The 23,933-nt window shown below is 45.4% G+C and overlaps 1 protein-coding gene across 7 annotated transcripts in view; it reads left to right on the top strand.

Moving 5' to 3' along the window:
• The window catches only part of ebf3b (EBF transcription factor 3b), a 74,152-nt gene that overhangs the window by 27,516 nt on the left and 22,703 nt on the right, over positions 1-23,933 (top strand). For 3 of the 7 annotated variants that reach the window (XM_053874696.1, XM_053874699.1, XM_053874703.1), the window contains exons 7-10: positions 17,213-17,294; positions 19,184-19,325; positions 23,518-23,651; positions 23,732-23,858. In XM_053874696.1, coding sequence (XP_053730671.1) covers positions 17,213-17,294; positions 19,184-19,325; positions 23,518-23,651; positions 23,732-23,858 — 485 coding nt within the window. The remainder of the gene's footprint in view (positions 1-17,212; positions 17,295-19,183; positions 19,326-23,517; positions 23,652-23,731; positions 23,859-23,933) is intronic. The other 4 variants (XM_053874697.1, XM_053874700.1, XM_053874698.1 and 1 more) reach the window with 2 other exon arrangements.

Consider the following 23,933-nt stretch of genomic DNA (forward strand, 5'->3'; position numbering starts at 1 on the left):
TAAATAAGGCAACCGGATTAAGGTTTGGATCTTGAAAACAGAAGATGAGTTTTAATTGGCTCCGTGCATTGAAATTACAGATGCTATCTAGGCACTTAAATTTGTCCAGGAACCTTCCTCGGAGACCCTTGTTAGGCATTCCTCCCTTGACTTTTCCGGTGAGCGCTTCTATAGGAAGACGTACGCCAAAACAGTTTCTGACAATAAAATGGCATTAGTGTGGGAGTAGGCCAACAAAGCAAGCAGGATTGACTCGCTTCAAGTGGGCTATTATAACTCAAGTGTTTTGGCCTATTAGACCATTTCCTCGCTTGTGTGAAATTCTTAATTCGGCTTGTTTTCATTCACCACAAAGCCTTTGGTGTGGATGACGAGGCTAAGGAGTCCATTGATGCCTGTTGGGATTATGGATGATGAAGTGGAGGAGCGGCTGCTATCTGAGGGACACAACACTGCTCTTAATAGAAAAGCATTTAGAAAGGCAGTGGAGAGGGGCTGCCGGTGCAGGGGGATGGAGAGCGTGAGGTGGTGGGGGGCTTCTGACACTCCACTGATAAGAGGCAGCTCTTCAGAGGTGGTAGTGTGTACAATGAAACACGCTGATGGGGATACAATGACACACATGTTGCGTCTGACAGGTGGTGATTTAGACGTGGGATATAAAAAAAAAAAAAAAAGACAGGCTGGACCACGGAACACAGCAGCAAACCCTTCCATCCTGGACTTTCATGTGCAGCTGCCAGCGCATGTATCTACTTATTGGTTTGATTTGAGGAAAAACGCGTTGTCATAAGTCATATCCAGGCTTGACAGACTTTCGGGGAGACGCGGAAAGAGACAGAGAGAGGAGTTAGTGCGCCAGTGGCACGGGAGTGGAAGAGAGATATGCAGAAAGGGAGAGCTGTCAGTTTGAAGAATGAGCCTGATAAGAGGAAGGGACTTGGCAGATGGGCAGAAGAAACCGGCAGCACACTTCTCAATTAAACATGTAAATACGAAGCGCAGGCAGCGACTGAGATGAGAAAGTTAAACAAACACAGTCTCGTGCTGTGATTACAAGCCGAAAACACTTCCACCTTTGACACTTTTTTTTGGTTCCTACAACTGCATGGAAGCTTTTATCAACTTTGTCTTACATTAGGTGTTTTTCTCCGTCGTCTAAATGGATGTCTTTGAGAAATGACGTGCCCACTAGGAAATCAAATTTTAATTGAGCTATTCATTCAACCTGTCCTCGTAATTTCCTGATATTAATATTTTGTCTAATAATTGTTGTCCATCATTTCCCCCCCCGCCCCCACACAGGCTGCCTAAGTGCTCCCTGTTGGGATCCACGGGGGGTATCTTAAATACTTCTGTAGGCAGTGTCCCTGACATTAATAACAATGAGATTGGCATAGCCACAGTACATTCTGAGGGAAGATTCACAGTTTGACATTCAGCCCAGATGCTATCGTGGCGCGGCGGCGCTTAAAACCACAGAGAAGACAGACATCTGTCACTTGTTACCTTTGAAGTGAATAAGAGAGGGACTCAGGAAAACACAGTGGACAAAAGGCCATTCTGACCACAGACCCTCAGTGTTTACAAACGGAAAGCGAGAGTGACAGGAGAAACTCAAGATGAATGGATCGCTGCTGTTGATCTCGCCTCCTCATTCCATGTGCTAAGTTATTCCGTGGCTGCTACCCCAGTGGGGGGTGTAGGGAAACAGGAAGTTGAGAGAGGCAGGCAAAGGCAGACAGAATGCCTCAAGGACTCTGGAGGAGCCGAGCACTGCAGCCTGCATGGGAAAATAAAACTCCCTGACAACTTACTGTACACTTCTTTATCCTAAGGTAACAAACATTACAAATGTGAACATAACCCTCTTTACTTTAATGAGCAGATGATGCTATGTTAAAGCAATATTTGCAATAGTGTTGCAGCGGTTTTGGAGCGGATCAATTCTCCGTGGAGCCCAAAGAAGCGTATTTTGATAGAATTATGAGAACAATGGCTGTAGTCATTTATCTTCTGTGGTGCCACCTCAGACCTGTTTCTATTTCAGTTGCACGTCAAGTGAGAGCAGCTATATCTGGCTGGCAATTAAGCCGGTCCTGCCTCCCCTTGATGCTTGATTAGTCCGATTGATGGAGGAGGCCATATGTGGCGGTGTCAAAACTTGGCAGCCAGGCTACATCCTCTCAAATGAGAGGCAGGCAATAAAGAGGCAGGCTGCCCAGAGTGGGCGCATGTCTGCGAGGCCTCTCGCCCCGTCATTTGCACCCCCTGATATGTTGCGTTTTCTCCGGGGGTCTTCGGGCAGCGACCACTCCAGCCAAGTTCTGGCAGAGGTGGTCACCGCCGAGGTGTGTGACCGTGCCGCGGACCACACCGAAGCCAAGGTGTGTGTGCGTGGGAGAAGGGGGGGAGGCTAGAAGCAGAAAGATATGGCCCCCTTCCCAATCTCGCTCGGAGACAACAAAAAGGGAATGCTTGAGAAGGGGAAGCAGCGGGAGGAGAGCACAAAGACAAAGGCGCGGGCAAGGTCAGTCTAGCTAATGGGCCTGAGCCGTAGGCTGCCTGGGGCTAGGCACACTTCTGTTCTCTCTCACACACTGGGCCTTCAAAGACCCTTCACTCCAGCCCTCTCCTTCTATCCTCCATCTCCTCCGCTTCTCCATCGTCTCTTCCCCCACTTCTATTTGTGACACTTCCTTCCTTCAAAGATTCCGCACAGGTGTCCTTAAATCATACTTGCGATGGCACGCCTCCAAAGTTCGCGCCGTCATATGTCGCCTTAGCGCTTGCAAGGGAATTAGCGACGGCATCCAAACGTACGGCAAAAAAACTTTAGAGGGTGGGATTTTAATTCCAAAAACTTGCCAGGAAGTTCTTCATAAAGGGAGTCACAAATGAATAGTCAGAATTAAAAGTGTATTAAAAATGTAAAGATAAAGTCAAGTCGTGTTTCCATAGCTCCCCTAACAGGTTGGTTACTCTGTCCTTCTTCAGTCTAAAGAGCTACATAGTGGTCTTAAAAGAGTACTTTTCGAGGGGTACATGAAAGCACCACAACACCTCTATTCCATATGTAGTCAAACAGAAGCTGAAAACCCATGAAAAGATGGATTACGAAATCCAAAGCACGGAGTGTAGCCTGAGAGAATGTGGAAGTTCATCAGCTGTCACAAGCATGGTTAGGTCCAAGGTGAATCCGTGGAAGTGCTAAGAGGGACTGTTGGAAATCAGGAGGAGGAGGTGGAGTGTTGTTGTCAGGTTGGCGTTGCTTGGCTCCACTCGAGGGCTCCTTTAATGTGCAGCGGAGTAGAATAAGTGAGTGGCGGTGGGCACCAGCTGAGCTCGCTCTCGTCTTCGCCTGGTAGCTGAAGGGTGAGCCGCTGCCACCTGACACTGGGCACACGGCTCAGGGCTCTTCTTGGCAACGTGGCAGCGCACACATGTCCCCTCATTTGGATGGAGATTCAGACGCAACACACAAAAGCGCTGCCCCCCTCGCCTCCCTCCCCTGTCCGCTCGCTCTCTCTTTTCCGCTCCTGTTGGCCCCTTTTTCCTCTCTGACGGCATCATAATAATCTGCGTTTCTTCTTGATCATGCCCCATGTTTTTTTTTTTTCTTCCTCCTCGTCTTCTCCGAGACGAGTTTGAAATTGCCTGCGTCAGGACTTTGCTAATTAAAGTCATACTTTCAAAAATGCCATAATAACTGTTAATTAGCTTGATGCTATTTTCAGCATAATTTGCTAATTAGTGGAAAACCTGTACAGCGTTTCCCTCTAATTACAGTATGGCTGTGCACAGCGCATCTGTGCCTTGACTCCAAATGATACCATTACAAAGTCCCGTATCACGCATTCTCTCAAAACAGCTAATTGCCTCCACAGATAGTCAGATACTTCAGTCAGCTGGTTTTTATGGTAATAAATGGACAGACACAAACCTCGCCGCTTCATATTTATGAAATGTGGAAAGGAAAAACAAGCTCCTTATGAGACGCGAGCAGTTAGCTGGGAATATAATCTTGCTGCGACGGTGATGATTTTGTGTGCTCATGCGTTGAGTTGCCGGGACTTTTAATGAAGTTTGATTTATTAAACGTGATAACCTTGCAAGCAACGCAGCCATGACGTTATAATTAAAATAGTAGATAGGGGCCGCCACGGGCGGCAGATGTAAACACAAGTTGCCGCGCGTTAGCTTAGTGCGGCTAGCTTCTTTTCAAATTCATTGATATCATGGACATGGCTGGAGCTCGACCTCAGTTCATGTTTATGTTGAAGAGTGGTCATGAAAAAAAAAAAAAAAAAAAAAAATGATGATGGACTGGTGACCTCTCCTGGGTGTCTGCTGCCTGGGGAGCCAACCATGCATCGTGACCCTCGCTGGCCAGGACAAGCGGTGGAAAATGAATAAATGAATGAAGCATTAATAGACAGAGCAAGGACTTTAACAGTGGAATCTGGCCAAATTATGGAAAATGTATAAATATGACATTAGCTGTCAAGGAGATGTGCGTATCACTTGTATTATAATCTGAGAGTGATGATGGGCAACTTTTATTTGATGGTTAATTATTGTATTTAAGGAAGCCACGTGTGGATCTTTTTAATGCAGAGAGAGAAGTAAAACTTTATTAAAAATGAGAAAGAATATCGCAAGTAATCTTGAATTGTCATTTTAATTTGATACATTTGAGTCAATGGGAGTTTACAACAATATTATAAGTCAAGAGTAAATGAAACAGTTCCATTTTGATTCTTAAAAAAAAAGCAATAAAAAACCCAACTTAAAAATAACCATTAAAAACAAACTAATTATTAATAATAATTTCTACCTACATGCCAACCATGGTACTGATATTTTCATGTACAAGTTATTTTTTATTTTGTGTAGAATATTTTTATTATGGCATATAATTTGTCATTATTATTATTAATCGGAAATAAGATACTTCCTTGCTCAAATCCTGAAATTACAAATAAAACATAATTTAAACATGACTTAATTCACAGCTGTAATAATAATAATAATAATAATAATAATAATAAATCTTTATATTTATTGCTTTTTAAGGCTTTAACTCTGGTTTAGATGTGCTGCAACTGTGGTAGGATTTTGCCAAGGAAGTCGTAGCATAACTTTTGCTTGTAACTTTAAGAGAGTGGAATACTGTGGGCGGCCAGCGGCGGCAACCTTTCCGATGTAAACACGCGCGGCCACCTAATGTGCCACCGCAGAAGCTTATTGCCGGCGATGTTCCCACCTTGTTGCCCCTTCAGCTCCTCCCATGTAAATACGGAGTCGAGAGTTACGGACATGACCACAGGTTGACCTGCGTACATGTTTATACGAGCCACACATTATGAGTCATTACGTGTGGCGGGGAGCGTGATTGGCACGACCCCTCACCTCTGGATGTCAGCGGCGCCCATCCTCCACTCTGCCCTGCTTTTGACAGCCACCAGTCTGACAGGGCTAGCATCGGCGCGGGCTAATTAATGCGCCACTTCAGAGGCCCTTTCATTTATGGCTTCTGAAAGGCATTATTAAATTAATTAAACCACCAAGAGTTAGTCATTATGAAATCAGGAGGTTTACATGGATGACAGCGTTTATGAATTAAACATCCCCAAAGTTCCTCGCAGGAGATACCCCAAGCTGCATGCGGGTACCTAGCGCGACAGATGTTTGCCCCCCCCCTCCTCCAGCTAACCTGTATTGCAAGCGATTTAGGTCTCATTTGGGGGTTTGAAAACTGAAGGCAGCAGAGAAAGAGGTTCAGGGTAGCTAATGAGCAGAGAAAGAGAGGGGAAAAGGAGGTCACTCGCTCTGTTCATCTGTAGACGGTACAGATGGTTCTGTTTTATACAATACAAGAGTGGCGTACATCAATTTGTTGTTCACTCTATCGTTAATAGATAGCTAGTCTCCGAAGAATTGCAGACGGGGATCACTTGTCTGTGGGTTTTAGCTCACAACTCGCAACATTTATAGCCTGAAAACATTTGGAAAAGCTGTTTTTAACTCATCATGTGATGTGAAAACTACAAATGGTCCATGAGAGAAATCCCATAAACTTGGGCTTAGCTGGAGAGCAGAGGCCAGAGATGAGTAGCTCACTCAGGAGCCTCCACGATACACTCTTTTTCATCTGCGGACTGAGATTCGCAGATTATCTCAAGAGGCTCTCTATCTCTGTCCTCGTCTCTATTTCTCTTTTACTGTTTCTCCACCCTCCCTCTCTCGCCCCGCGATTCAGGAAGTTTGCCAGCTACCGTCTTTGTTTACGATGCCAAGGGAAAATGTCAGAGCCGTTGAGAAAAATATCCTTAGAATCTTTTTCTTTTTTTTTTTTTTTTTCCACCATTTTTTTTTTCATCTCCTTAATCTAACAGTTTACTGAACTTGATAAGTGTCCTATCAACATGCTAATCAAATTACTTCGGAACCAAAATTGACAGTTTTCATTAATTATACAAGATTATTCTAATTGCAATTCAAATTTATTCATTCTGAACAGAAGGTATTCAGTAATATTTTACAAAATTTGCATATTAAATGGAGGGAGTTGTGCATTATGCATGGTAATGTATGCACAGTTTCTTATTTTTAACTTCGCCGCCATATGTGGTGTCGTTGTAGGAGCAGGTGAAAAGTCTAAGTGTGTTTAATTTGCTTGACAAACATTCGGCTGGAGCTTGTCAGGCGGAGTATTGTGAACGCCAATCTTTATTCCCTCTTTATTGATTACCCCAAACTCTCAACATCTGGAGGTAAATGGCACTGAGAGAGACGAAGTGAATCATGGGATTAGTACCTTCAATGACTGAATCACTATCAATTACTTCAATAGCATAATTCAAGTGCGCCGCATAAAAGCGACAGTACCTTGGTTTGAGCCCGGATTAATATTGCAATTTAACGTAACAATGGAGGCGCGGGAACCATGTGGATGCCGTCCAACTTTCCCCACATTGATGTCACCCAGCTAATGCCGTTATCTAAATACCAATGTATTTAATTCCTAATTTAGGCTTTGTTGGTTAAATGAAAAGGCTCAGCGCATTAGGCTGGTGTTTTTAAAAGGTAATGCATTCTGTGAGTAAAACAACCTTATTTATTCGCTCAGACGCAAAACCCCCAATTTGCTCTTTGTTTTTATTTCCTAGAGCGGGCAGTGAAGTGCAAACAGCTTACTGGGAAGCTGTTTACTACTGTATACGACAAAGAGCGTGCGCGCATGCATGTGCGTGTTTTCAGGGGCCGGGGGGGGGTGAGGCGGAAAAAAGAGGGGGAGGAGGGTGCGGGGGGGGGCGTCTTCTTCTGCTCCACAGGCAAGGTCTTGTGTTGTAATGTAAGCGTAATAATTATCAAACAGCATCGGGGGCTCGGCGTACGGGCTCCAACAGGGGGAGAGCATGTTTGATATGTAGAATCTGCCCATAGTGCATCCATCGAGGGCGACTAAATCGCACGGTTCATGGAGCACATTAGTATTGCTCTGCATCCACGCTCACACTATAGGTGATTTCCATTTAGACACACATTTCCACATGAAGATAAATATGACTTGAATCGTAATTTCCCCGAAGTAAATATAATACAAATACAACATAATACAGTGTCAGGCCAGGCAGGCTAATAGATTACTAGCGTGTTTTCCATTTGTATGGTAAGTGGTGAACCTAGGTGGTGGTCTAGCCAGTAACAAATTGAATGTTTAATCCATCTCAGTGTGGATTGAGGGTATCAGAAAGATCGGTAATCGTATGAGTCCTCCTGCGACCGCTAGTGTATTAGATATTTTTGCTCTTAAGGGGTTTGAGGGATGTTGTTGGATTAGCAAGAGGTGCAAAGTGGTAGATAAATGCAATTCCTTATCATGTCTGAAGCCGTCTGTCATTTTTCACACGTTGCGTTCGTGTTTAATAAGCAGTCACTCACTTGGAGGTGTGTTTACATGAGCGGCAATGTTACCGGCAGCGAGGTGATGCTCGGAGTCGAACGCTGTCAGGAAACTTGAAGGTGCTTTCTCTACGAACCATAAAAAATCGTACCATATCTGACGGGGAATCTGATTGTTGAAAATGTCTTGCTGCGTTGCACCAAATATTTTACTACCCCACCCATAGTCTTTATGAATTTAAATCGAATCTTAATATTAGGTAACTGCTGATCTGTAATGCATTATGAGTACATTCATGAAACAACATAATGCATTTGATCAGGCTATATAGAATATGTTATGAATGTTTCTAATCGTATATGATGAAGTTTATAAAGGTTTATAAAGTATAAAAAAGTTATGTACTTTGAACTTTATCTAGTTATAAAGACTCAAGAGCCCTTAACCTGCTCTGGAAACCTTGTTATAATGATTATAAACATTCATAACATCTTCTATAAAGCCACATAAATGAGAGCTTAAAGTAAAGTACAACCAAAATATACACTTCAAAACGGTCAATAATATTAGCTAGTCAATAATAAAGTGATTATTGGCGATGCGAATATACTCTCCAGATAATGTTTGACATCCGAGTTCCATTATTTTACCCTTCCTGTTTGCCGACACTTCCACGACGTCCCAACAGCGGCTTTGTCAGGGATTAAAAGCTGTGACAAATGTACAAAAGATATTCCTCGCTAATGTTACCAAATATTCGCTGAGTGCGCGTTTAATTCTTTCATAAATGTTTGCTCTGGCGTTTTCAAGCAGATTAACGTCGCCGGCGCAGCATCTCATATAAAGTGTGACAAATTGATATTTTTATATAGCCTAATCTGTTTACTATGATGTTTATGCGCGGAATTATTACAAACTAATTAAAGAAATCACTTTGATATAATTAGTCAGATTTCAGGAAGCTCATTAGTAGTAATTTGCATGAAAAATAAGCCCTGTAGTGATGCTTCCACTTGGCTATTCGATCCGTGTTTTATCTGGTTACACATCAACCCCCATTGTTTGTTGTTGAGACTGTCTGAATGGGCTCACAACATTTTCAGTCATTGCCCTGCGAAGTGGCGGGGTGTCTTTCAACAATTTCCTCCCCTAAAGCAAGTCAACCTGTACGCGGAAGCTGACACACGCCTCTGTGTACATACGGCAGGAGGAGTGAGTGGCAAAACACTGTCTATTTATCTGTCAGCTTTCTGACAAAGAACTGAGCTGACAAGCACGGGTTTCCCTCCGCAGAGCAGGGGGGCTTTATTCACCGTACTTACATGCCCGGTCTATGCCCAGAGACTCATGTTATTTGCAAATCACACTCTTTGAAAACGCACAAACGGGGCGAGACATGCCACGCTATGGGTTTGTCAGCTGCCTTCACAACAGCTAGCTGTTTCGCGATCAGTGTGTGGTTCGGTTAGGAAGCAGCTTTCTCTTAGCATTTGCCTTGCTGTCACTTTTTCCAACACACGCGATCTGTGTCTTCATGCTTGGGGTCTTTTCTCCCTCTGAGGTTTGCCATCCTCCCTTTGGACTGACAAATGAAACGCCCACACTCTCACTGATATAAAAAAAAAAGAGGAGAAAAAGGCACACTCCTGGAATTACATCATTCCTGCAGAGAAGCCTGTTATATTTCCGCTATTATCTTTAGCTTGCTGAAGCACAAACAGCTCTTGTTTACCCGCCATACTCTTTTCCCACCATGGGCGAAATCCTTCCCTAAACATCCGGACAGAGGAGCGCTTGTGTGGCGCTGATGTCACAGACCTACCTGGCCTCCCTCGCACAAAAGCTAAGGTATCATTACTAGAGTCGCACAATGGCCATTCAACCAAGACACTGCGCTCCTCAGGACTTGGGAACAATGTTATTTTTTGTCTCAGAATTATAAAGACAGAGTTTTGCAGGAAACCTGACAGACAAAACCCTTTAGAGGTAAATGCTCCAGGCGGCTTTTGGGTTTAATCTTTTCCCATTAGCATTTTGGCCCCATACACACCCCCATCCACACTTGCTCGCGCACAAAGAGCATATTTACGGGGTCAAAAGTAAAGAGTATGGGCTTTAAAGACCTCACCCCCTTACATATTCAATCATTGAATCAATAAAGTGGATCTGTGCTGCGGTTTTCATATTTCACTCTGCAAGAAAAGAAGTAAATACTCGACTACCTTGCACATTAAGACACATGATTGTGATGCATCCTCAAATATTTTTATGAATTTCGCTCATCCAGCACATAATAAACATAAGAAAAAAAAGTAGGTCAATTTACTTTAAAGTAATAACTAAAGCAATAACATTATTTTAAATGTGTCTATTGCTGTGTGGAGATGGTTAGTAATTTCATGAGGGCGTCCGAGGGGTCGGAGGTCAACTCCAATCTGATGCATATTGGAGACTTTAAAAAGGTTACAAATAACTGATCTTTTCAGGTGGTTTTATTAACCGTGCAGGTTTTTCCACTACATAAAACGCTCCCACTCCCCAAACCAAATATTGAGAGAAATCGCGTGTGCAAGCAGATTAAAAATCATTAACTTGCGATACAGGGGTTTATATAATAGTCGTATTGTCAACAACACAACTGCTATGTTCAAGGTTCATGTGCTACCATTGTGTGTGCGTGCACATTCACTTATGCCCGCACACATGCACACGTGTGTGTGTGTGTTAGTGTGTACGTGTGTGTGTGACTCCATGTGTGTGATTCATTCCAGGGCAGTTTTAGTCCTTATAAAATATTCATTTTGGTTGTGCAGGGCCCTGTAATTGCCATCTCTCACCCTGAATTATTTATACCTCGCACAGACTGACAAAGCTTTGCCATACGGCCCCAGATGAATCAGAAAGCAGCCATCTCTGCTGCCAACAGCACTGGGCTTTCACACAAATATGGCATCCACGTCTTTCTGCCTGGCCTCTCTTAATTTGACATTTTCTTTTTCCCCCTGCCTTTGTCCTAGGTGCACAGAAAGGTTACCTGTTAGCTTTAAGCACCGACCCACTCTCTGTCTTTCCGTCTCCGCCCCCCCCCACCTACATGACAGTCCACACTGGGAGTTTTTCCCCTTCTTCTTCTGTTAATGTGGCGGCAATGTCAGAGTGGCTGCCTCATGTTTTATGATGGCTGACCAAGCCTGACAGCCACTTTAGATGTATGTATTATACATTAGTAATAATATGATGTGGAGATACACTCGTATACATTTGCGCATGCATGGACACACAGCAAAACCACTGTCTCACGGAAGTATGAGCAGCATGCAAATCCACAGCCTCTACAACTAAACGGTCAAGCCCCCCTGCTGGTGCTCCGTGGTGCTGCTCTGCGCCCGGCCTGATCACTCCAAGGTGTAAGGCTCTCATTGTGGAGCTCACATCCAACACCCTAAATACTACCATTCACCCCGGCCGGCGACTGCAACATATGCTTATCTTCCATCACGTTAGTGCGGGGAGGTGCTGACTGGTATTTCCTCAAGGCCCCGAGCTCCAGAGCTGACCGGTATTCAACGCGCCATATTTCTCCACCTCTGCAAAAATAACCTTCCAGTGCTGGTGAGAAGAGAAAATATCCCTGACAACTATTGTTGATGTGTTGTTATTGCAATGTCAGTAAGCCAATTATCGACAGTCCGCCGTTTTAATTATTCGGCCACCAACGAATGATGCCTTGCTGATGCGGCGGTAAACTCATTTAAAGATTCTCAAACGACAAAGTAGTTCAGAGCCTGTTTTTTTTCAATGAAATCATTAGTTCAGGGGAAATAAAGGGGGAGTTTCCCGTGAGGTCAGCAGAATCTCTGTAACATTTTCTTGACAAAAAAAAAAAAACATGCAAAGTGAGGGAGAATTATTCAAGCTCCGTGTTTGATTATATTGTGTTTTTGTGGAGCAAAGTCAGTGAGACGTGGACCAGCATGCAGCAGTACACAGTCTCAGCAGTATCTTTACGTGAGGGGATAGTCGAGGCAGAGAGGAAGCTTGGGGCTAAACATGCAGTCTGTGGCTGGCTGGCGCTAAAAGCTGCATAAAGCAACATCGCCTTAGTCCACTGTTAGCAAGTGATGGATAGTTAGCAGGAGCTGCGAGTCCTCCTCTAATCTGTTACAGTAAACCTGTGCCAAAGCCTGAAGGGAATCAGCGGAGGCTGGCTGGGAGTGGGTTTGACGTGAAACCATTTGTGAGGACGAGCGATTCTCTTAAGTAAGAAACTAACAGTGTCCGGAGAGAAAGAGAGACAGAGCGGGCGAGGGAGAGGGAGACAGGAGGATGAGTGAAAGTAGGAGAGAGTGAAGGAGGAAGGGATACCATAATGAGTCCTGTAGCCATGGAGTAAATGAAGAGGGATTGACAGAGTGAGGGATCCTCAAGTGAAATAATGTCAATGCCACTCTGCCCATTAGAGAAAGAGCGAGGGGGATGGTGGACGAGAGGGTAAAGAGGGATGAATGAGGGACACAACTACATCTTAGGGTGCAGAGCAAGCACATAAATTATTTGTGACACCACCACAATACACACCGCGGACAATAATATGAAATATGAAACAACAAAATGAACAGCGGCCGCGGAAAGAAAAAAAAAAAACCCAGACAAAACCTTGAAAATATCCAATAAATTCTGCACAACATGCACTTGTGATATTTGATGTTGAACAACAATAATCACGGTGACATCTGCCTCCGCGTCTCGGAGGAGACGAGCGGCGGGCCGAGAGTGGAAGGGGTTAATCTCCCAAACCCAATAAGGTTGTATAGTGAGGCACTTGTTCGGTGATAAAGAAGTGATAGGATCTGTGGGTCTGCTCCCTCGGCGCTTGTACAGGGGTAGAGCAAATATTGTTAATGTGCTGTGGTTTACTTCAGCTAAAGCCAGAAAAACAGCTCTGCTTGACGAGGGAAGACAGCGGCCAGGCAGAGTACGACAGAAATGCCCACCGAGCTCAGCCCGGCCTCCCGGGGACTTAACAAGCGTATCTATCGAGCCCGCTCAGTTGCATGCATAAGTGTTTTGGGAAGATTAAGATCTATAAGTGTCTCTATTTCTCTTTTTACCTGCTCCGTCTTGTCACTACAGGGATCTGAACGCAGTTCAGTGGAGTGCCTAATAACTGTAGCAGTAGGTAGGGAAGGCAGGAGGCTTGACACTAAGACCCTGGCGTTTTGGAAATCCGATACGCTATTGACCCGTGTACTACTATCTCAGCACAGAGATCTGGTGTCAGCAAATTGTAGTGTGGTGTTGGGAGCCGTTTCTTACAGGGCTCCTGTAACAGGGGCCCATTGAGTCCGGGAGGCAGCTGGGGTCTGATGGGCTGGAGCTGGGCGGTGATCGATACTTACCGCCCTGCAACGGATGACCTCACTGTCATGGCTGCCGGCCGTGGACACTGCATGCTGGTCATTAGTGCCGGAGCACCAATCAGGAGCTTAAAGTTGTCAATACCTGACTCTTACGGCTTCTGTGGCCATCTGTCAGCGTATTGTGTAACGGCCCAAACAAATACAGGGCGGATCTTTGGCACAATTAGAACAAGGTGTACAATTAGAGGACGAAAACATGCCGACCTGGCGTCTTTTGTTTTACCTCACTGACAAAAAAAAGGCGACTTCAAAGAAGGCAGGGTGAGACAAACGCTAAGATGCTGGTGGCTTGCCAAAAGTCTGGCTGTACTTTTTTAGAAGCATCGTTGATCTGATTGAAACTGCAGTACAACAGAAACTTGTTGCAACCTTTACATTGCATAAAGTACCGACAGAAATAAAGATCACTTTGGCACGCTTTAATGTAGCTTTTCTGTTTCTAGCTCCTTAAATACACGCTACAGATTCATTTTTAGACTCGGCGGCGGACAGTCGAGGCGAATCCACGTCCGTGGTGCAGGGATTCCTTTCTAATAATATAATATTATCCTTATTTGCCCTCTTCACTGGAATCAAAGGGGTGGACATTTATGCATGAGTGACATCAACCCGGCAATTAAGTTGGCCATTTAAATGAGAGAAGGCCGTCCTCACCTCGCCTGTTTGTTTTTCCTCCCTCTCTGCCGCGCTCCTCTCTTCTCCTATTCCCCTCTCTGTTTGATGATGGGAGAGGGTGAGCTCGAATTAGGGCGCTGGGTCTTCCTTTGAGTGTCAGCCTAAAATGATCAGAGTAAAGATAAGAGGGTCTAGCAGCCCTCAAATCAGTCAAAGTGCCAAAGTCGGCCTTTTTCTCCTCAATTACGGGGTCTGTGAAGCCAGGGAGTGGAAGGCGCAGAGCCTGCTGCATTACTAAAGAGACAATCTATTTCCCCTTTGACCAGAGGGAGAGAAATCATTATGGCATGATTAGTAGCTTCGGCAGTGGGCGAGCGTGGAGGTGCTACAGGAGAATGGTATTAATTGCCGTAGAGCAAGGCGCGAGCAGGACGGTTTGAACGTTGATTTGTGGAGCGCTATGACTAGCTGTCAGACATAAAAGCCGATGTCAGGTCTTAGTTATACTGGCAGACTCGGGGCACGCAGACAGAGAGGATTGATGTCAAAATGTTCTCCTACGCTTGCCCTGGAAGTCTTTCTCTATATGCTTGTCCATGTCTTCCTCTTTGTCTTTCTTCACACTTCACAGTTTCCCCCTCCGCTCCTCCTTGGGCGGACTGCACCCCACCCCTTCCCACACTGCCGTCCTCGCTCCCCTCCAACTGATAGCTGCCGTGGCCGATTATTTCATCCAGTGTGGTCCACTGAGAGCCTCCTCTCCCGGCTTTGGAAGAGCTTTAATTAGCCATGTTAATATCCCCTTCATTGGCCTTAATATCACTCAACACCTTCCTCCATCTCGGCGGCCACCAGGGTCCCCTGTCCTGTCAGAACAGCTGATTATTGAGAAGGATAGCTTTAATCAAACCTAATTGCGCTTCATTCTTTCCTTCTATCCCCCTTTGCCCTCCATTGCCAACATCTAATGGCAGCAACGACTTGATATCCCATTAAAAAACAATTAAACAAGCTCCTTTTGTCTCGGTGCGTGCCAAAACAGCAGCACAAACTTCTGTAGATATTTAAGAAGTAAAGGAGAGCGAGAGAGGGGCTTGGTCTTAATTGCTCTCCTTTCCACGAAGGACCAATTTGCACCGCGCTCTTGGAGAATCTTAACCAACTCAAATGTAATGGATGCTACGACGCCGCCGCCGCCGCCGCTGCTGTGGACGCTGGAAATTAAGCTTATCTTTTTAGCAGAGGAATTGTGCTTAATTGCCTTCATAACAGTAAACATAAAGGAGCGTCTTTATGATGGCGTGGGCACTCCACTTCTCCGGTTTATTGTTTCTTAAGTTGAAGTTTTGCTAGCTTGGGGAAGCCGCGTGCAAAGGTAGCCAAGGAACAAACTCGCGGAAGCGTTGGAACTTTTATGAAGTCGACACTTGGCTCGGCGGAGGCACGCTGCCTCCTGCTCCGACATAAATTGTCTTACAAACAGGAGACGCGCACTTACGCGCGCACATAAACGCGCGCGGAGCAGCCTTAGCCAATCTGTACGAGAGGCGACAGACAAATAAAAGTCGTATTTCAGGTCTGCTTTCCACAGATGTCTACTGCTCTACATTATGACTCTTTGGGGAAATAAAAACAGGGTCAGGGAATTAGAGTACATAATGGTCATTTTGATGATCAGCCAACAGATGCAACCCGAAAACACGGCGAACACAATCAAGTGAAATGCACTAATGACAAGTCAGGTTTTTTTTTTTTTATGGCCTCGCCGCACACCGACAGGCAATCAGCATTCTGGCATGGGTTAAAACGTCTTTTATTGATGTCCAGGCCAAAGCAGCTTTGGACGTGGAGCGAAAATATTTTCTCACCTCTCCTCTCCCTCCTGGCTTCACGGTGAAGCACAAGGTGTAGGAGTCTATCGAAGAACGCTTCTAAATGACCAGCGCATGTGTTAATGTGGCCAGGGTTAGAAGGGTCATTTCAGACTCTGATTTATGGCCTGGCTAGGATCCCGCCGGGTGCGCCAGAAGTCCTAAGTGTTGTGTGAAAGCGTCCTCGCCGGCCACACAAGCCACTGAGTTGAGCTGAATGAAATGGCTGTGCAATCTCTGGTGCAATCTATGGTAATGTTGCGAGCCCAGTTAGCGTTACAATAGAAGCCACAGTGTTGCGTACAGCGAGAGGGCGGCCATGTGATGAAAAATAAATATCGCAGCATGCCGTTCATAATGAACCCGTGGAAGCCCAGCGCAATCAGTCAAAATTCTTTGGGGAGAATTTGCAAAAAACAAAAAGTCAATTTTCATTGTTTATTCTGTTTGGTTGGCCATTCTCTCAATAGTCTGATAGTGCTGTGCTTTTAAAGTCTTTTACTGCTTTTTGTGTTTTGGTTTCTGTGCTCACACTTCAGTTAAATAAAAATCACAGAACAGCTTGTATGTGCTTGGGGTTCATTCTTATTTGACGCGCTGACCAAGCCGCCGGTCCATACTGTATGTTCCCAACTTCAGGAGTAAGTGCGACACAAGTGAACAAAAGGGAAGCTATCGTCAGGTTATTACCAATATTATTTTTAAATTTTTATAAATTACTTCAAAGCCACTGAGTGAAGCCTCATGCAGTTTTCCATTGGTGAACTCACACCTGAATTGCCAAATACGGGGGCTTTATCTTTATCGATGAGTCCCACAAAAACCCCTAAGATGTGATAGACGGAGGCTTACAAACTAGATCTCACTCAGACGTGACATTTGTTCAGAGACGATTAGCCAGGTTGTAATTTGTGGCATAATTGCCTCACCCACCCACAAGTACATGGGTGTGTGTGTGTGTGTGTGTGTGTGCGCACGCTATGCATCTGTGTGTGTGTGTGTGTGTGGCATACGGTGGTCCCAGGAGTGTCCGCCTAATTGCCTGACAGGACTATAAGTTTTGTGGCGCGCTCTCACCTTGTTAGGTCCTTTATCCCTGATGCTCTTCAAACAAGACCTGGTCACAGGTGGGCCTCATTTGCTTCCCTATTGAACAGGAGAACTTTAATTGCACAGGGGGTGTCCTGGGATTAAAGAGCTGGGTGGAATATCAAGTGACTTCCTGTATGTTAGTGGCAGATGGGTGTTAGGAAAGACCTGCACTCAGGTGAGGCCATGACAAAGAAGGCCGGTGGTCCGGATTTTTGAGGGAGTCATGAGGACGGCGCGCTCCGATCTCAACGTTGCAGACCAGTCTGAGCCGCTCCATTGACAACTTTTGTCTTCTTGTCTTCCAGGTTTTTCCTAAAGTTCTTTCTAAAGTGCAATCAGAACTGTCTGAAGAATGCAGGGAATCCAAGAGACATGCGCAGATTCCAGGTAACTTGAAATCCCTAACCAATATTGTATCTCAACACACACGCACGCACACACGCACGCAGGCAGGTGAATGCATGAATCAACAACGCACATGTGCATGCAATTCTAGCATTGGCACCGGAGGAGGCGAGGAACCAGGAGAGTGAGGGATTTTGTGTCCTCGGCACACTGGACAGAATATTTATTAGGGAATACCATCTGACACAAATAAAGATATAGGATTTAAGAGCGCTATCAATTGTGCTCCTGACAGCTTTCTGAGCCCCAGCGCCGAGGGGAGGACGATCCCACCACATGTAACAACAGTGTTAACTCAGGATCTGTCTGGCAGTGGAAACACATACTTTCATGTACACATATGCGCAAGCATGCACGCATGCAGACACACACAGCGCATGCACATACAGACCAAGACCGCATATATTTGCTTGCTCTATATGCTTCACTTATTCACACACGCAAGCATGCATTTTAAATAGTTTGGCGAAGAACCCGTCGAAACATCCTGACACATTTCTGTGATTTACACTACGGCGACGGAGGACTTTACGTGACTTTCCCAACCTTTCTGTCCGTCCATCGCGTCAAGTCGGTTGAAATTACGGCACCCACCCATCAGTCATCCTCCCGTGTCATCACAAAATACAGCTCACTAAGTCAAGATGAGAAAGTGAGCTTTTCGTGACGCGACCTGAATCAGGAGAAGGACAAACTACAGCAGGGCATCTGTGCCTGACAGCGCTGCTGTGTGATAGACATGTAAGCCAGAATCCTCCTGGAGGAAGCCCAGACATGAAATGGACAGGACAGGGTGCCCCTCCTGATGTCAGCACCATCAGACCTCCCCTGCCTCCTTCAATATTCCCCTTGGGTGACTGCAGACTGGTGCCCGACAGCCACTGAAGGATTTTACTTCTCACATCTGTGTGTCAGGAACACAGCAGCAGCACGGTGTTTGCAGGACTCCACTAAATCAAAAACAAGATATGGCCTTTTTTTCTTATTGATGCTTCTACCACGACTCCAGTCCAACAGCTATTTTTCCCCCCAAATAGATTTACCAGATGCTCCACCGTAGGTGTTTCACTGGCCAAAGTTGTGTATTCTGCATGCCTTCAGCTCCACTTATTACCCCCCAAAACCAGCTGGAGGCCAGAGAGGGCCCAATCCATCATCCTCAGCTTGGCCCAGCTCTGAACCTGCTCAAAAGAATGGAGCTCTTTCACTTCCCCTTCTCCCCCACTCTTCGCTCTACACCCCCACCCCTTCCAAAACTAACTGGAAGAAAAAAAAAAAAAAAAAAAAGCGCCCCCCTAAATTCCACTTCTTTACCGAGGTCACCTACCGGCGAGGCAAACCTGAGAGGCGGTCTCTGTTTCCGGCTCAGACACACTTTTGCCATTCAGATGTGGCTCACTGTTTGGAGCTGCGGTTGCCAAAAAAACAACAACAAAAATAAGCATTATGAAATGTGGAGTGCGGCTTGGAATCCGATCCATGTAAAATGTTTGCTGAGTGATGGGATGGAGTTCGGTTCTGCTGCTAATGACTCCAGTAATATTTTAAAAGGGGGGCCTTTCCAGCCTCACAGAAATGGACGGGCTGATCAATAGTTCTGAGCCCGGGCTATGATGACAGTTGCTGGAGTGGGAGAACGGAAATGTATTTTAGCGATTCTGAAAGTCAATTAGCCGTACACAAGTGCAAGACATTATCAAGCAAAAACAGCAGAGCAGGGTAACAGGATACGTTTGAAATGATTGGAAGACTGTCATCCACAACACAGGCACGTGGCTTGACAGTACCGTGGCATCGCCTCACTTTAGCGCCCGCCCACAATGGTTCAACAAATGTCTTAATTACGCTTCGTATTCTAATTCCTCCTGCAGGTTGTCGTATCAACGACCGTCAATGTGGACGGCCATGTCTTGGCTGTCTCTGACAACATGTTCGTACACAACAATTCCAAGCACGGGCGAAGGGCTCGCAGACTCGACCCTTCAGAAGGTACGCCTCCTTATCTGGAGAATGGTAGGCACATTTTTACATCTTATAATTTGCTACGCTACTTTTTCCCTCCTAGTTCCCTTTCGGACAATCTTCTGCACTCCAAAATTAGATTTTTTTCCGTCATCACTTTTTATTTATTTATTTATTTTTACTTTCTGAGTTGCTTTATGCTTCCTCATACCTGTCCTGACTGGAAATAGTATGCATCACTTCATATGTTATTATTTGACAGCCACAACAGCTGTCAGACCTATTATCATTTTTTTTTTAATGAAAGAAATCATACTACTTCCAGTCTGCTAATGCACCTACATTTGTCCTAAAAGCTGATGTGAAACATGATCAAATTGCTTAAGAATTTTCATGTGAGGTCAATTTCCTGTCATTGGGTTCTGCAGATTTAGCTGTGAGAGAGCTGAAACAGAAGAGAGGGTGGGGAGGGAGGAGTGTGTGTGTGTGTGTGTATGTGATGGAGCTGGAGGGGTGGGGTGGGGGGGTCGTTCTATGAGAAAAACAGAACTTACTGTTTTTCTTCCAACTGATTCCATATGATAGACTGATTGCCTGCTCAGCCAAAAGAGAGAGAAGAGGGACCACCAAACCATGGGAAATCCAAAAACTAAAATGCACTAAACATAACCTTGTGACCCCCGTGGTCTCCACTCGCAGATGGGAGCAGCTAGACCAGTGTAAGAAAAGGAGGGGGGGGGGCAGACCAATTGTTCAAATTGCCTATCTGGAGTTTTCTAGAGCCAATTACGGCTGGGCAAACAGTTTATATACAACACTGACTGAAACAAGCTTCTCTACACATTAATGGGCATTAATGGTTCTATCACCAAAAGCAAATGTAATGCTTAATACAACAACCACTGAGAAAGAAAAAAAAGACTCGACAATTAATATATCTTAGTGCACTGCAGTCTAGTGGGGGGAGAAGCTAATCTATTTGTTTTTGTCTTTATTAATGACTCCTCTACTGAAGAACAAAATCAAATAATTAAAGTCCTGCCCGGAGCACCAAAGTCATTATGTTCGCTGACGTTTTGTTTGTGTGTTTCACGTTTATGACACGCTAGGTGTGGATCGCCTAGCAACCAGTTTCTTAATGAGGAGAGCAATTAAAGAGGTTGAGCCCTTGCCTCCATGTTTCCCCCCCTCCCATGGGACAGGCCGCGTCGTGTGTGTGTGCGTGTGCTCTTCACAGGTTACCCCAACACATCCTTTATTCTTCTCTTCACCACACTCTTCAAAGCGGCAGAGTGACACCCTGTAACGCTACAAAAGAAGCTATTGTCAACCGCCCAGTTAAACACGTCTTTGTCTAATAACTTTAATGCACCTCGCTCTGTTTATCCGCCGACGCTCTCACGTGTTAAGATCTATTTTTTCCCCTCGCCTTCCTCAGGCTTGACAGTTTAAACAACTAATTTAACATGCACTTGCTTTGTTTTAGTTACCCTAAACAAACAGAGAAGTGACACATGAGTAAAGGAGAGCCGTAAAGCGTAATTCCATACGTGTTGTGCTTTGACAACGCGCAGACAGGGAGACTTTAAATTAGCAACACATTCTTTCCCTGGAGTCGACTGGGCGAGAAGCCCTCATATAAGTGACTGACCAAAAGCATCCTTCCGATCCGCTCTTCCTGCACTTGCATCAACTGCCTTGCAGTGAGCCAGACGACCTGCCCCCTACTGGTAAACCACAGGAACGACAGACTTATCGGTGTGAAATTATGTCTGAATGAATTCACACACAGAAGAACTGTCACTCAAACATGTAGATTCCAGCTTAGAGGTGCACAAGGATGCTCCCAAATAAGCTGATATTTCACACACGTTTAAGAGAGCAACACACACACGTTCCTCAGCTCAATTTCACTATTATAGAGCCCCAGACAATATAGGAGAGTCAGCATACAGCCTGCAGCGCCTGCCTCATTTGCATGCCAAGTGGCTGTAATGCTGTTAGGGTTTATGCAATAAAGACAAGTGAATCCAGACTGCTAGGCCTAAGAGGAAGCGAGGGAAGAAGAAGGAAAGGAGAAGGGATGGAGAGAGTGCGTGTGGGAGAGAGAGGCAGACACAGAGAGAGAGAGAGTCAAAGGGAACAGATGGCCCTGGGAGAGGTAAAAGGTATAATCCCATCAGCTGCACTATCAACCGACCATCTGGACATCCCACAGCACAATTACAACACATTTCAGCAGGCAGAACAAAGGACGGCTTCGCGGGCCACATCAGACCTGTTTGAGTGTCACAATACTAGAGAGGAGACCTTCTTTGCTCAGATCTTGGATCAGTTTTGACGTCCTCCCTAACCACAGAGGGCTCGATTGGAAATCCGGTTTCACTTACGAGGAGTGAATCGGAGAAGAGAGGAGAAAAAAAAAAGAAAAAAAAGAGCCAAAAACGAGACAGTTTAATACGGTGAAGGTGGGTTTGGGCACGGACGCCCTAAGTTTGCACAGACACTGTGATGCAACAATCCGGCCGGCACTTTGCATCCGCCCACTACTCACGATGCCTATCATCTGCTGAGGGGGGCATTGTGCGTGTCTGTCATCAGATCGCCTGCGCTGACTGTGTAATCCACTTCGCCACGGTCCCCATTCAGCACATGCTCCCCTCGCTGTCTGTGCATTGAGACATATGCAAATTTCCAGGCAGAAGGGTGGACGGCTTAAGGCCTCAGTTGCTGCCTCTCCTTGGGTCCTTCTGTGTGCGGGAGGGGGGCACAGGGATTTCAGAGGTCTGTGTTCGTGTGTGAGTGCGTGCGTGATTGTGTTTGCCCGTCGTAGGCGGCAGCTGCCCCCCAAAAGTCCCAGTCACCATCAGGCCTTTCCTTCTCCCTCCTCTCCGGTACCCCCCTCCTTCTTCCATCCCCAAAGTCAATTTGTTTACAGTAATTTTGAAGGGTGAATTATTTGCTGTAATCGTCCGCACTGATGAAGGTCAGGCCCTTAGAGGGGGCACAGCATGCCCATGGAGGGTTGGTCCTCTTTCAGACGCTCCGCTTCGCAATTAAGGAAAGCAAATGTCACTCCTCTAGGCCTCACAAATGAAAATCTGTACGAGGTGATTAGCATGAAGTCAACAGCGCCTGTTAAAGTCAGATTCCCTGTAGAACCGATGTGTGTGCCTGCACTTTATGGGCCGAGAGAGAGAGCAAACATGACCTGAACAGACCCAACAGCAAGGCAAACAAAGGGAGATGTCTTGTCTGAGGTGATCCATACAACAATGGCCGCCTGTGATTTACTTACTGGATGGAAAGGCATAATAGAGGTTTAGAAGCGCGCCTGTGAAGAAAAACGGAACTTGCCGAAATAGTTGCTTACATCCGGAGCGGTCGGAAAACAACCTATATTAAAAAGATATTGATGGAAATAGATTAAATTTGATATTGCTTCTTTATGACTGGCTGTCATGCTTTTTCTGTTGTAAACACGGTGTTGTGCTCGCCGCCATATTAAGGTAATGCATCAAATGACAGTGAACGTGAGGCACCAGATCACTCAAATTAGATTATAATAACAGCCCGCACTGTTGATAAATGACAGAGCTGTGTTGCACAAGTCATGCCAGATGAAAAGCATTGTAATAAACAATATGAAATGGATTGAATCGATCACAAACAGAATGAAAAAAAAAAAGCCTAATCTGAATAATTCATGAGTGCATTTCACGTTATGAAACCTGAAACTACACTTGCCATGCCTGCGTCGTGCAGCGTGTGCAGAACAAAGGTAATGAAATAAAATGAAGCAGCAAAGCTTTAACTTGTCATTTCCACTTTACCAGCCTGGATTCTTGACTCATTTAAGATGTGTTCAACTTTGAAATCGTACTGTACATGCCGCCGCATGCTTAATCAATTCTGATAGCTACATTTGCCCTGACACATAATTTGCTCCGTCAAATCATTTTCTTGGCGAGCCCAGCGTTTAGCCTTTGTGAAGTGGACCATTTGAAGGGTCTGCTTAACTACACCACTCCACAGCGCTGATAAATGATTCTGATTCTCATGCCTTAAAGGACAAATCCATCATTCTTTTCCAAGGGGTGGGTGGGGGGGGGGCAACTTTATGATACATCTTTGTAAGAGAGGCGTGCGGGGATGAATGTTGGGATGTCTGGGCGGAAAAAGACATGAGTCTGGGTGTTGAAAACTTGGTGCTGAATTTGCTCCTTTCTTTGTCTTGGATAAGCAGCCACCCCGTGCATCAAGGCTATCAGCCCAAGCGAGGGATGGACCACAGGAGGAGCCACTGTCATCATCATAGGAGATAACTTCTTTGATGGTCTACAAGTCGTCTTTGGCACTATGCTAGTATGGAGTGAGGTAAGGAACTTACTTTTTATTTTTATGCAGATAAATATTGTCGTAAATGTCTGAATATATTTATCTTTTTCTTTTTGCAGCTGATAACTCCCCACGCCATCCGTGTCCAGACCCCACCTCGGCACATCCCTGGTGTGGTGGAAGTCACGCTTTCCTACAAGTCCAAGCAGTTCTGCAAAGGAGCCCCTGGGAGATTTGTCTACACTGGTGAGTCAAAAACCTTCAGACACTGTCTTCCTCGTTCTCTACTCAGCCCCTCACCACCACCACCACCCTCCGTCT

The sequence above is a fragment of the Synchiropus splendidus genome, chromosome 9 (assembly GCF_027744825.2).
Source record: "Synchiropus splendidus isolate RoL2022-P1 chromosome 9, RoL_Sspl_1.0, whole genome shotgun sequence".
Lineage (NCBI taxonomy): Eukaryota > Metazoa > Chordata > Actinopteri > Syngnathiformes > Callionymidae > Synchiropus > Synchiropus splendidus.